Below are 13,885 nucleotides of genomic sequence, written 5' to 3'. Positions count from 1 at the left end.
TGTATTAGCATACACGCATTTTTATAATTCTATAGCAAGGAAGAAGAGGTGGTTTATGTGGCCGTAACAAGAATTTCAAGTACACATGACATGAACTATTGTTCCCAGCATGTACTATAATTCCAATCGATTAACTTAGATCGAGTTTAATTCGATTAAAGCGTGGTTACAGAATTACAAAGCTGCTGGTTTGATAGCTACCATGTTGGTGTCGGTTATTTAATGCCACTCTCATTCCTTTAAAATGGTTAACATTAATGACTGTAAACAAAGTGTTATTAGAAAATCAACGTTATTTCGAGCGTAGTTAATTCTCAATTTTATGACCTACTTTAGTTGGTTTCAAGTTTTAGTTTGATGTGGGTGATGGAGACTACAAAAAATATAGCCCTATCATTATGTGTCGAGGTATTTGTAAGGTTGACTTATTTTGAATATCTTTGTCGTATTATCCCTATTTTTTCCAGGAGGATAAAAAATGCGAAGTTTCTGCTTTAATATCTTAAGAGTTCTTATGATGGTTAATATCATGTTCTGTCACGAGCACGACTCATGAATATGGTTAGGGATTTCGTAGTAAATAATATTAGTTGGAAATCTTACCTCCAGGCTCCAATGTATTAAACAAAAATAAGATAAGTACGGGAATATACCGTACTTAAAGATTCGTAGAATAAGAAATAATATATTTCTGTCTGAAATAAATTGGGCAAATGGCGTCTTATAAATATAGCGAATATCTTCAAACATAAACGTATGATAATTATCCTAAAACTTGTATTTCATTACGTTTTTGTACTTTATTCCAAGGTGGAGGTCACGTCTCTGAATATTATTTTAAAATATTAGAATCCAAATGTTGCATCGGACGGTCACAGATGATTTATATCAATCTTGAGGATTACTCTGATGCATTAAGTTGGCGACTCGCCTAATGATGTCCCTATTTTGGTCGCAACTTATATTCGTATGCTGATAGAAGTAAATATAACTCGAATATATTTATTATGTTAGAATTATTATCGAGATTTGCTTCTTATTTCTTTTTGCGGCATAGCCGCATAGACAAAGCAATAGGTTTTTAAATATTTTAAAAAGTAGTTCTATGATCATCGATAATTGAGCCTGCCTATGACCGCTTAGGTACACCACAGAAGTAGAAATCAAACAATAACAAACTCACGTGCATGACGAATACGTTACATATCAAAGTTAATCCATTTTCCGTATTGTCTAACGTCTAAACTGACATAAGATTGATATTACGTGATCAATACAATTTATTGCATACGATTAATTAATGATATATAACATATTTAACGATTGTTCAAAAACTAGGGAAACAACTTCACTTCCTGAATACAACACGCCGACGTGTTCATACAAAACGCGAAGTTAAAGACGCTAACTACTTACATAACTTTGAAAAGTGGGACAATAGACGACTCATATACTCAGAATCGATATCTTACTAAGAAACGTTTTTAAAGATATTTGTCACTTTCTACTTTGTTTTGACCTAGGACAGATGCATTCGATTAACGTTTAAAAGCTTCGTGACCGATTGGATTGTCATTATCTACGATGTCAACTGTAATTCATTTTTAGAGCAATGCACCAATACATTGCTCTAAAAAGTGTATAACATTGCTTTAAAAATATAACATTTTTAAATTTTAACAATATCATAAAGGGTAAATTACGTATAAATGGGGTTTATATACTGTTTCAAATCATCGAATACACATAAAACAATTTTTAACTCGATACATATTCAATAATATTAACGCAAATCAATGGAAAAATATGATTGCGTAAAGAGAAAGCCGCGCCGGGTGCCTTATTGCTAGTTTATTACCTTTTATAACATTGCTACATTAATTAAAACTCAACAACTCAATATTTAAAAGGGGTACATAGGCATATTGAATTGTTTAATACTTAATAATTAAAACAAGTTTATTGGACTAAAATCACCTACTTAATGATAATTAATTTATGTAGCTTATGTCAGTTTCAATGATACATAACAGACTTAATTTATTCGATTCGACCACGATATTTTGTGCAATAACCATTTATTACGTAAGTAATAATAATATGTGTACCTATAGTATGTACCTTATAATTAAAAATTATACAAATTATTGCATGACAAATCAAACGGATACAAAAATAAGATCACAAAACTAAAAACGAGTAAACAATAAAAATCTATTTCAAGCCCTTAACTTCCTTAAGCGGGGTATCGAACTTATACATCACAATGTGACACAAATCCGCTTAAATATTTAAAGATTTTGAAATCTTATTCTTCACAGCTATTCTTAAGAACTCATTTATTTCCTACAGTTACATCATCGAATATTTATAATTATTGAAATGTAGAGTTTGGCTTGTAATATAATACTAATTAAAGTTTATTCACATATAGTGTTTCGGTTGTCTTGTGCAAGTCGAAATTGGCTTGCTTACGATAGAATTACACACATTATCATTTAATCGAGTTATTGCATGTAGGAGTAACGCGTGGAGTATGCAACATCGGGCGTTTGGACACGCCGAGTGACCCCAGGGCGCAGACCCCGGTTCACCTCAATTAAGCCACCCATACATCGATGACTTCGAATCGGGCTACGCACATCACATAATAACAACGTCCCCGCCCAAGGCAACCGATGCACTTTCTCCCGTAGACTTATTTAAAATCGTCTCCAACGCATGATTGACGTTCGCCCTATTGTTAACCTAATGTTACATAATCTCATTTGATATGCCGTCACTCAAACTGGATATTTTCAAAAGATAGTGTTTTGTTAATGTGAAATGATGCGTACTATTGCCATTTAATTATTGGGTAAGAGTCCGTTTAACCTATGTCCCAATAGTCAGATTAGGAGGTTTTAAATCACCCGTTAGGTATGATTTAAACGTCGCTATCGTAGTTAGCACATAACTGACATTTTGATGGTATCCTTTCAAAATTATTTCTTCTATTCAACAGCCGTCGATAGAATCTGAAAGATACCATTCTTCAATCGTTCAAGGCTATGCAATAAAATTTAACAAATTGACCATCCATTATTACTATAGTGATTATTAAACTTTACAATAACTATGAGTCATTAAATCATAATTACAAAATTGAAACAAAGCCTTAACAAGTGATAACTGCGTTAAAAACAACCGACTTCAAACTTGCACTTGCAAAATTTACAAATACCTACAGACAAAAATGCTCATAAAATAAAAACTACTGGGCCTATCCGAATAAAATTTTTATGGGACCAATTCGACACCATCCCGCATCGAACAAAAAAAGAATCACGTAAATCGGTTCAGAAACCTCGGAGTAATCGGTGTACATACATAAAAAAAAAAAAAATATATATACCGGCCGAATTGATAACCTCCTCCTTTTTTTGAAGTCGGTTAAAAAGAACGAAGTCCGAAATTAAGTACTTGTAACTGTTTTAGCTAAACATTAGTCTTTGAATGTGGGTTGAATTAACATGTACCCGTTGATTAGATGCTCGTAGAGCCTTCAAAGAAACCCTGTGCTTCGACATGTTATAAAATTAACACAACCTTCAAACAAAGCACGTTATATTTCTCTTATTTTGTTCAGAATAAATGATGTTGAAATTTTATAGCAGGCTATTATCTAGAGCACCACACATTTTTAAAAACAACGCATTGTTTTCTTGCCGAGAAGTGAGCAATGTTTTTTAAGTCTACGTCTGTCAACGTTGTTTTCAATCCAGCATCGTATTTCTATACAAACATTTGTGGAGCTATCTTTAGATTTAAGAATGCTGTTAAATGTGTATTGTGGATAAATTTTTGAGTTCATCGAGTGATTTATAATGTCTGAAATTTAAAGGAATTTTTTCCCGTATATGTTCCTTTTTGTTTTTATTACGATCGCTGTCGCGACGAGCACGAGGGATGCAGTAAGGGGGTCAACGGCCTCAATCTCATCGCAGTGATTCGGTCCAGAATGCATTATTTCGATTCACCGCCGTCCTACATCATCCCAATCGAAAATTCCACGCTTGATGTCTTCTTCGGTAACAACGCTGCTTTCTTTATGATTTATGAGCGGCTCGCATCGTAATTACGTTACCAGTTTATTTTTTGTACTTTACATATTATAATAAACAACGGAGTAGCTACTAGCGACTTCTTTTTACATTTGATCTTCAGTCTTGTAACTCACGATGAAATAAATGAAATCTATACAGCTATAGCGAAGCTCACGAACAATTAAAGGTTATTTTCTGAGCCTGCGACATTGGAGAGTTTTATCAATGGGCAATCTGGCGGCGTGTTTTCACCGGAGATGAATCGACAACTCTAAAGTTTATTTGGCATCACGTCAATACAATAGCGAAAGATATGTGTGGCCATTACTTTGGTCCCGCCGAGTCTCGACCTTTTGTAAGATGTCTATCTGACAAGCAATTTTATAACAGAATTTATCCTCAGTTCAGATAAAAGTTTATTTCCAAAGGCTCGTACTTTTGTCTTTTATTAGTCTACTTTCAATCTCAATTTCTCAGAATGTGTTGCTTTAAGTACCAATAAATAGTTCTAAATAGCGGTAGGTAACTACCATAGGTAAATACTAAATATCTTTTGAATTTTCACAGAAATCGGCTATCGAATATAATGTTGATAATTCCGAGAATCGACGATTTAAAACATAATTATATACAATCTCGATTAAAAGCTCAATATCTTAGATTACAATTTGTAATCTAAGCTCAATATTATCAAAGACTCTTAGATTCCTTTTGAGGCCGCGCCATGTTCCGAATGCTAACAATCTAGTACATTCCAGATGAATCATACCCTAATTGCAGCTTTCTGCGAACCTGTAAAGTTATGTTGCTTAAATTGAGTAAGTACCGTTAATAATCGTGAAATCATAAATACCTCCACTCTACTTTATCACTTCAGACATTTATGAATTATGACGATTTATCGCTTTATTTCAGATCGATTCAATGTTATTTTCAACATGAATTCGCTCCATTCATTAATCAGAAAATAAAATTTAGAACATACCTATCTCTATTGCCCGTTGACAGTGTTCTAAACCATAAAGATTAATATCTCAACGATTACTCAGTCAGACGCTATTATATAACAATAAACAAACATTAGTTTCGCTTAGAAACATCGTGTTACGTGATTTCGGCTGTTGACTCTCCTTTCGGCAATATAATGATCATGTCAACTAAACTTAAAGATTGTTGTCGAAGGGCGAAAACTCGTGTTACGTATTGAAAGTGAAAGGTAGTTGAGTGGTCTAGTCAAACATATTTTATTGCCTCTATGTTACATGAACTGGCAAACCTTCGGTATTTCCGATCTAATGCTTATATGAGATTATAACCAGTAACGAATTAACCCTGAGTAGCTAGCATAACATAGAATGTACGTTACGAACATTACTGAAATGTTTAAATATGTATAATTATTTATGGTTTTATTTAAACATACAATTATACATTCTTAACCTCTCTGTAATGCGTAAAGTTACTTAACGCTGAGTTCAGGCGTGTCCAGTAAAACGGGAAATGTAAAATAGTGATAAAGATAATTTGTAAAAAGCACAAAGCCATAAAGCACTGGCGACACGCGCGTCACTTTATCTATCTGTATTTTAGACAGCATTCGTTATCTAAAGTCTTAGCGTGCCCACTTACTCTGAAGTAAACATTTGACTTAAAAAGTGCAGTTCCGTGTAACTCGACCTAAGATAAAAATTTCGTGCTTATTTGTAATGCTCTGAATTCTTGGTAGGTACATACTTAGATTGAAGAGATGGGATAACCGCTGGCGCCCGGTAACGAACAAACAATTGGGTCTAAATCTAAACAAAAAAAAATACAGCCACTTTATCGCATAATAGACAAATATTTTACTGCTTAAATGCTTATCTTAACCATTAACAAATATACGAACCGTCATTTATATCTTTTTTAAATGTGGATAAAATAAATCGTTATCCAAATATGACGAAACGCTTCATTCGATTGAAGTGCAGCGTCTCGTATTTACTTTAATCAAACACATTAATCGTCTTAATCGAAAATAAACAAGATAAAGGAAATTATGAAATGTAAAAGTGGGTTACATAGTACCTGTAATAGTGATAGTAAAACTATCGAAAAAGGCTTATCATAGAGCAAAGCACGTTGATGTAATCGCGTTATGAATTGGATCGCGTAACGGGGACGCTGTCAATATGTCTGCTCGGATAAGTCTCACGAGCGTCAGCCCGCGGTTATGTGCACTTACAATTACTTACAGCGCAATAAATTCATGTCATGTGCCCACTTTACCCTTAATACCAATAAACTCGCCTCTCGTTTTTTGTGCCCGTCAGCCGTCAATCCATCGAAACCTCCGATTCCAGACCTCGAATTAAAGTCTCATCGCGCTGTAAAAACGTTAACGTGCTCGTGTAAATGATGTTTTAAATCGAAATTTTAGCACCCGTTAATGTTTCGAAGAAACCATTATAAAGATTCCCAAATGTTCGCAGCACGGATTACACTCATAATTGATGCACAAACTGCATCGGTTATTGCATTTGATATCATAAATTCCTCAGACACCTGACGAAGTGCGTTTTGTCAGCGTAAATTGCCTATAGAATTATCAAGCGACTTCTGCTGTCAATACTCTCTACTCTCTCTATTTAATAAGCAATGTAACTAAGAAAATATTGAAATTAAAGCGTATTGTGAGAACGTGAGTAAATTAAAGTGAAATGCATACAATGGATATCTTCTCACGGTCCGCATCGCGTTATTATACAGGAGCATTGTCGCGGGCACGCTACACTGGAGCCGAGGAAGCTCCCTCAGGACTCCGTATGCCATTAGAATTTAGATTACTATCGTTACTTGACAATAGTGTAATTTAATGAAGCATAATATAACATAATAAATGCCTTAGCTCTATCTTTCTGCCGTTCGACATAGTTATGAACGATTATTTGAATATTTAGAATATATTGTTTTTGTAAGACTGAGAGGTGAGGCTTCATAATTCGACATAATGGAGGCTACGGGCGGACGCATAGCTTAAATATCTTCATAAATCAAGCGGTGCCGCTGGCGTTGCATTGCGTTTCGAAGACAATTTATAACATACAGAAGTAAATTACACGATTTGTATTGATGAATTATTTATTGTGCTTGTGTTTAAGTAGGCTTGTATATAATTTTTATATATCTGTATCAAAACAATTTTTGCCTTCTTAAAACATATAAGTATTTAACATTCATTATATGTATAACACAAAGTTTTTACCACTTCAATCTTCAAATATGTTTGATACAGTATATATAGCAGTGCATGCCGCAGCTCTTATTTAACGTACCTTCATCCGTCTTACGAAAAAACATCACACCTTTTTATCAGGTTATTCTTATAATACCCTAATATTAATTTAACAATATTTGTCAACAGATCGAACGGTTAGCGCAATATGAGCGCCTGGTCGGCGGTGGGTGCGCGCGGCGGCGGGCGGCGCGCCTCTCCGACCTGGAGAGAGTGCAGGACCTCTTCCCTCACGACTACCTTGCCCTGCATGATGCTGATGCACCTGCAGCACTCGCATCGCACCATGCACAGGTAATATTTACAGCTATACAAATATATACTACGGCACATCGCTCTTAGAAAAGACTAGAGCAAAAAGATCATTCAATCATTACGTTTATCGATTTTTCTGCTACTTTAAGTCAAGAAATATTAAAAATAATGATGTGATGTGTTCTTTCAGAAATCTAAGAGCCTCCGCAAGCGACCGAGCTTGGACATCGGCGGTACAGTCAGCTCTAACAATTCCCTCACACCAAGGAACTTCATCATGGAAGCTCCAGTCCAACTGTGCCCATTGGGCTCTACCTCCCCACCGTTAGATAGACATTTCTTCCTCTTCAACGACCTACTTCTCGTGGGAAAATCCAGAGGAACAAATTGCTTTAAATTAAAGGAAAGTGTGAGACTAACGGAGCTGTGGCTGTCGCTGCCAGACAGTGATGATACCGGCTTCCTTATTGGTTGGCCAGCCCTTAGTGGAGTTATCAACTACCTCGCTACTTACCCCACGCAAGCTGCAAGAGACACGTGGTATAGGTACGTTAATTTACTCCTTACTTTGTTTAAAATCTGCCTTACGATTTGAAGTTATTGTAGTGTTCATTGAATTGGTAAATTTTTTTACCTACAAAATATTCCATTCAACAATGTTTATAATATGTACTCTTATTTTGTGTTGTTTCAGAAAAATTCAAAATGCACTAAACACGCAGCTGACAAATGAGCCAAAGTCAACTAATATTCAAATCTTCTACAAAGATCTGGCGAGTTCGATCGAATTCGTAAGTAATCACAATTTCACTATTGCAGTTTTTACTTTAAAAATCCGCCATCGGTGGGAAATCTAAAATGCTTTCATTTCACTTTCACGGATATGTTCACATATCCTGAAGTACGTTGTTAAAAAGTAAAGCACGTACTGCGGTGAATGTTCGTATGCCAAAATAAGATTGCGAGTAAAAGTTGACGCATGCATCAAACTCGAAAGCCTAGAGAGATCTTTACAAGCGTTATGCCTGATACGTTAATGTTTTAACAATAAACGTAAATTCAATATTCTCGTAAAATAACTATTTATGTAACTTAATGAAAATGAAGGATAATAAAATCAATCACGTCAAAATCCATTTTCGAATAAGATATACCCTTCCTTTATGTAACTTTGTTCTAAACACAAGCCATTTACGAAAAATATAGCATTACAAATTTTTTCTGTCACTTTTTTGTATATTTTTCTCAAATAATACTTTCCTTCTAGTGCAAAACAGTATCAGTGAACCCAGACATGAGCGCCCGTTGCGTGGTCCGCCAAGCGCTGCACGTGCTGCAGGCGGGCTCGGAGGAGCACGACGAGGGGGAGGGAGAGGACCGCTGGGGCGCCGCTAACGACTTCAGCCTGTGGGTGCGAGCGGGACGGGACGCTCCGCCCAGCCCGCTGCAGGGGAATGAGAGGCCGCATGCTATACAGGTAAGGGATAGCATGCTTATTCTGAAGTTATTGTAGAGTTCTTAATTTTTATACAAAAATTTCTGTACTGCATTTGTAAGACACTTTATCATATCATTCGCGCATTTGTTTTTTAATTTTTAAACAAAAATTGTTATGGAGGCTGACGCTCATGTTTATGATGTCTGATTTTATAGCAGATGTTTATGCAATGTTAATTTTTTTTTCTTTTACTTATAGATGTCCAGAATAAGACAAACCCTGTCCAATGAAGACGGCTTCGATCTGGAACACGTCAATGCTAAAAACAATCCATGCGGACTCGTTTTCGAACTAAGGAAGAAGAATCAAGCTCTAAAGAGGTAATTTATCTTATTCTATTAATAAAATAATACATACAAACATAAAAAAGAAGGTAGATTATTTTTTGAAATTCAATTTTTAACCGACTTCAAAAAAGGAGGTTATCAATTCGGCCGGTATGTTTTTTTTTTATGTATGTACACCCATTACTCCGAGATTTCTGAACCGATTTACGTGATTCTTTTTATTAGCCCAGTAGTTTTTATTTTATGAGAATTTTTGTCTGTATTTGTAAATGTTGCAAGTGCAAGTTTGAAGTCGCTTGTTTTTAACGCAGTTATCACTTGTATTCACTATGAATAACCCAATAAAAAATGTATCCCCATATTTCATAGAGTCTAATAAAATTGCTCTCTTCCAGCACTACTGGCGGCAGTCGTGGTTTGCGCCTACTACGTCGTGGAGGACGTCTATTCGGCGTGTCTCTATCTCGTCTATGTGGTGGCTCCCCGCCCCCCGCACTACTGCATGCCCTGAAACGTCTGCGAGCTCACGCACCGCACACACACGGCGTCTTCCGTAGAAGTGCTAATGCAAAAGCGCTCAGACTACTTAGAGATAAGGTTGGTATTTGGTTGTTTGTCTAGCGTGTTTATGTGGCGACTTCACGCCTCCCGCGCCTCCAAGCTTGTAAGAGATTTCTTTGTTAATATCGTAACTTTAGAATATTACACTTTATCATTTAAATACGTAGTTATTTCTCGATCTTAATATTAATGGCAGTGATCCTACTTTCAAATTTACAAATTTATGAAATAACGAAATTAATTCAATGTGTAAATAATAATTTCTGTTTTATTTACAGCTGGACGCATTAGGCCCTAGCGCTGGTACGTGCCCAGAGCTAGACCGAGCGCCGGTACTATTGTTGGCGGCGCTAGTCAAGGAATTCTTCCGAGCACTGCCGCAGCCTCTCTTACTAGCGGAATTGTACCCATCCTGGCTTCAAGTTTTAAGTAAGTATGAATGCTTAAACCTTAACAAAAATACCTTAATAAAGTTTGGAAAATTTATTTCTAGTTTAAACTTTGTAAAAATCTGTAATGTAGTTTTAATTCGCACTAGTTGTAAATATAACGAGCAGAAAATACTAGTAAGTTATTAGTTAATATTTGCATATATTTGTATGAACACACTTCCTTAATTTTTTTCTGATACTAAGTTTACTTTTGAGATGTGTGAAAAAAACTTAACGGTTAGCAAATATTTGGCGCATACTGAGACAACATATTCCAATTTGTACTTTGCCTTATTATTGATTTAACATTAAAATTAAATACATGAACTAAGCTAAATTTTGTTACTTTTGTTACAGATTTACCACAAACTGAAAAGGTATCTGCTATCCGCTCTTTACTGCTCAAACTGCCGAAGCCACATTACACTATGCTAACATACTTCGTGTGTCTTCTTCAAGCGATCGCTAAGAAATCAAACATTAATCTTATGTGCCCTATGAACCTTGGTGTTTGCGTTGGACCGAGCCTTCTATGGCCTAATGTCCCTTGCGATAAAGCTCCTAAAGCTGTGCCAATGGTCGTCGAGCTCCTCATTGTGAAAGCTGAAGCATTATTCGGACCTCAAATAACCAGTCTGCTTGGCAATGGATCTACTGAAAACTCGAATGCATTACTTGATTCAGGCGCTGAAGAAAGTGACAGTCTCCATTCTGTTGGAATCTCGTTAGACTCTATGGAACTCACAACCCCACGTAAAGAAAAACTATCTTTAAGCAGAGATTCCGGCCTCACACTTTCGGAAGATGATTCCAACAGTAATGGAGGCAACAGTCCAGCCCCAAGAAATATCCTACATAGCCTATCAGCGCCAACTTGTAACATGCAACAAGATGGCAAAATAAACTCCCGTTACAATAATGATAATCACAACGTTAACGGGCTTCCGCCGATTAATCAGCGACAAAATATTTACTCAAACAAGGCAGAAATATACAGTACCGTAAATGAAGAGCTATACACGATGCCATATATGGGAGATAGATATGTACATAATACGATAAACGTCGGCGTTTCTAACGGCATCGATGATAGAAATTACGTGTCGAAGACTGCCGTACAGCGATCCACCGCTGATATTTATAGTCAAAGTCCTGCAAAATATATTACCGGGCTTGAACCTCAGAAGCCACCGAGGAGCAATGTTTCTAAGGCGGCTCGTACCTCAAAAGTATACAGTATGTATGCAGAAACGCAAGAAGCAGACAAAAATATTGCCAATAAAAGCTTTAACCGCGCCAAAAGTTCAGATAATTTACTTGAAACGAAACAAGAGACGATCGATTCAAATCGCGATTTAGTTTCTAGTCAAGAAAATATCGTATACAGTAACATACACGACCTTGCCATGTTTACTGAAAGTATCCAACGGCAGAATCAATACCAGACGCATTCAGAGTTACTGGCGAACATGAACACCAATTATTCACGCGTTTACACCGGCTGGGAGAAAAAGAGCCCTAACTACAACAGCCATTCGAATAATGCAAGTGAAAAAATATATGGGCAAGTGAGTAAGCAAGGAGAATCCTCGCAGAAGATAGAAGGTAAAGCGTCTCCGGCAGCCACCATTTTTACTAGAAATGACTGGTCTCGTCAAGCAGCGAGGACGAAAAGCTTGGAAGTGAGTGACGAAGGACAAAACGTCACGACAACACGTAACGGAAACTACGATGTCAACATCGTCAACTGTTGTCGCAAACGTCGCTTTGATCCTGCCCACATGTGCACTAAAAATTGCATTACGCTCTCCATGGTAAATGGCAACGGTAGGGAAAAAGAAAAACAGACAATGAACCCGCTTCAAAATTCGTATTCTTACGTTGATGATATTCGAAGTAACAATTCCGAAGATAGCAAAAAATCCAGAATGCGAACCTATAATAATAATAAGTTGAACCAATCGAAATCCCTTGCGAACATAATTCTGCACAGTGACTCGAGTAGCAACGACACTCTGTACCAACCGCAGAGTTCATTCAACAGTCGGTCGACAGAATCGCCGGCGAGCGAAAATTCCTTCGAAAACTGCTACACGACACAGTACATTGAACCTCTGTATACGTCTGTGTACAACCGCAGAAGAGACATTTTCCACGAGGACAAGAGCTCTAACATGTTCGCTTCCGATATTTACAAGGCGACACCAACTGCGGTTCAACCAGAATACTCGGAAACGGAGCCTAACAACAACAAGAAACCTCCGCACATGCCACCTCCAGTGCCACCGCGAAAAATGGTTTATCAAAGGGTATTGAAAAAGTTCCAGCCGGTTCACGTCAATAAGGATGATAAGACGTCACGATCTAAGTCTGTACCGCCGGTCTATCGAGATCCGCCAAACGGAACTGAGAAAAATGAGAACGGCATCGCGTTGGATGCCTCTGAATCTGATACGGAATCTGAATCATATGTCTGAACTTTGTTTGAGCACAATTTTGATTTGTATAAGGGTGCAATAATCGATGTAACTTTTTGAATTGAACTTATTTCGTAAATGTGAAATTAATGAATTTTAAACATTATGTGTAAATGGAGAGATTCATCTTATTTATAGTTGTTTTAACCTTCGATTATATTAAAATAGCAATCTCAAATTACGCACTTTATCGTTATTTTATATATCAAAATATTCGTATTTTAATCTTAACGTGTGATCCCGCCTTAGAGATTTTAAATCATGTGACCATAACCTGAATGTTCCGGTGATGAGTTTCCAAAGACGTAAAATAGTTTCAGACTATGTACAGGTGGTTGTTTTCTATAGATTTGTAATGAAATCGTATTTTAATATAAGATTTAGGTAAAGTAAACACCAGCCAACTGTTTAATGTATAGATTAAGTAAATTTTTATAAAGTATACTGTAACGTATTGTTAGTACCTATCTACTGTGTCATGTTTGTGTATTTCTTTGAGATAAATAAAAATAATATATGTATGTCTAGGTATTGAGTGTTCGTGTACATAGTGTATAAAAGTGTATCTAACTGTACCTTCAAACATAAAATAAACATGTTTTATATTTAACTCCAGTTTTATTTTCCCTTTACACTTGTTATATAAGACAAAAAATATAGTACTATCCTAGTAGTCACTATTACTAGTGAGTAGTCATATATTATTTCGAACTTTAGTTGAAAAATGACAAGTAAGAACCTCGGTTTTACACAGGTTTATAAAGTTCGATTCCTAGTAAAGACAAAAGATTGGTACAGAAAATTAGTTAACTTTCACCTAATCGAAAAGAGAATTATTCGGTTTACAATTAACGTAAATAATAATTAACAAAAAGCAAAGAAATAGCTTTACTTAGCTTTCAGGTTGTAATAATTGTAATTCCGCCTTTTGAAATGGAATATATATATTTGTTTGTACAATGAAGTTTTCGTTGTTGGGTACCGTGTCAGATAAGCGGACCGTAACGAATTGGTCTA

At 36.1% G+C, this 13,885-nt stretch overlaps 1 protein-coding gene across 1 annotated transcript in view; it reads left to right on the top strand.

The window, feature by feature from the left end:
- LOC123698278 overlaps positions 1-13,478 on the top strand; it is a 105,001-nt gene extending 91,523 nt beyond the window's left edge. The window contains exons 4-11 of the mRNA XM_045644870.1: positions 7,489-7,653; positions 7,805-8,160; positions 8,309-8,405; positions 8,882-9,091; positions 9,311-9,432; positions 9,795-9,996; positions 10,239-10,389; positions 10,749-13,478. Of these exons, the coding sequence (XP_045500826.1) occupies positions 7,489-7,653; positions 7,805-8,160; positions 8,309-8,405; positions 8,882-9,091; positions 9,311-9,432; positions 9,795-9,996; positions 10,239-10,389; positions 10,749-12,868 (3,423 nt within the window). The 3' untranslated portion in view covers positions 12,869-13,478. The remainder of the gene's footprint in view (positions 1-7,488; positions 7,654-7,804; positions 8,161-8,308; positions 8,406-8,881; positions 9,092-9,310; positions 9,433-9,794; positions 9,997-10,238; positions 10,390-10,748) is intronic.
- The last annotated feature ends 407 nt before the right edge of the window (positions 13,479-13,885 follow it).

This window comes from Colias croceus, chromosome 15 (assembly GCF_905220415.1).
Source record: "Colias croceus chromosome 15, ilColCroc2.1".
NCBI classification, from domain to species: domain Eukaryota; kingdom Metazoa; phylum Arthropoda; class Insecta; order Lepidoptera; family Pieridae; genus Colias; species Colias croceus.
Note: the sequence above shows the minus strand (reverse complement) of the source record. Positions and strands in the feature narration are given on the sequence as shown.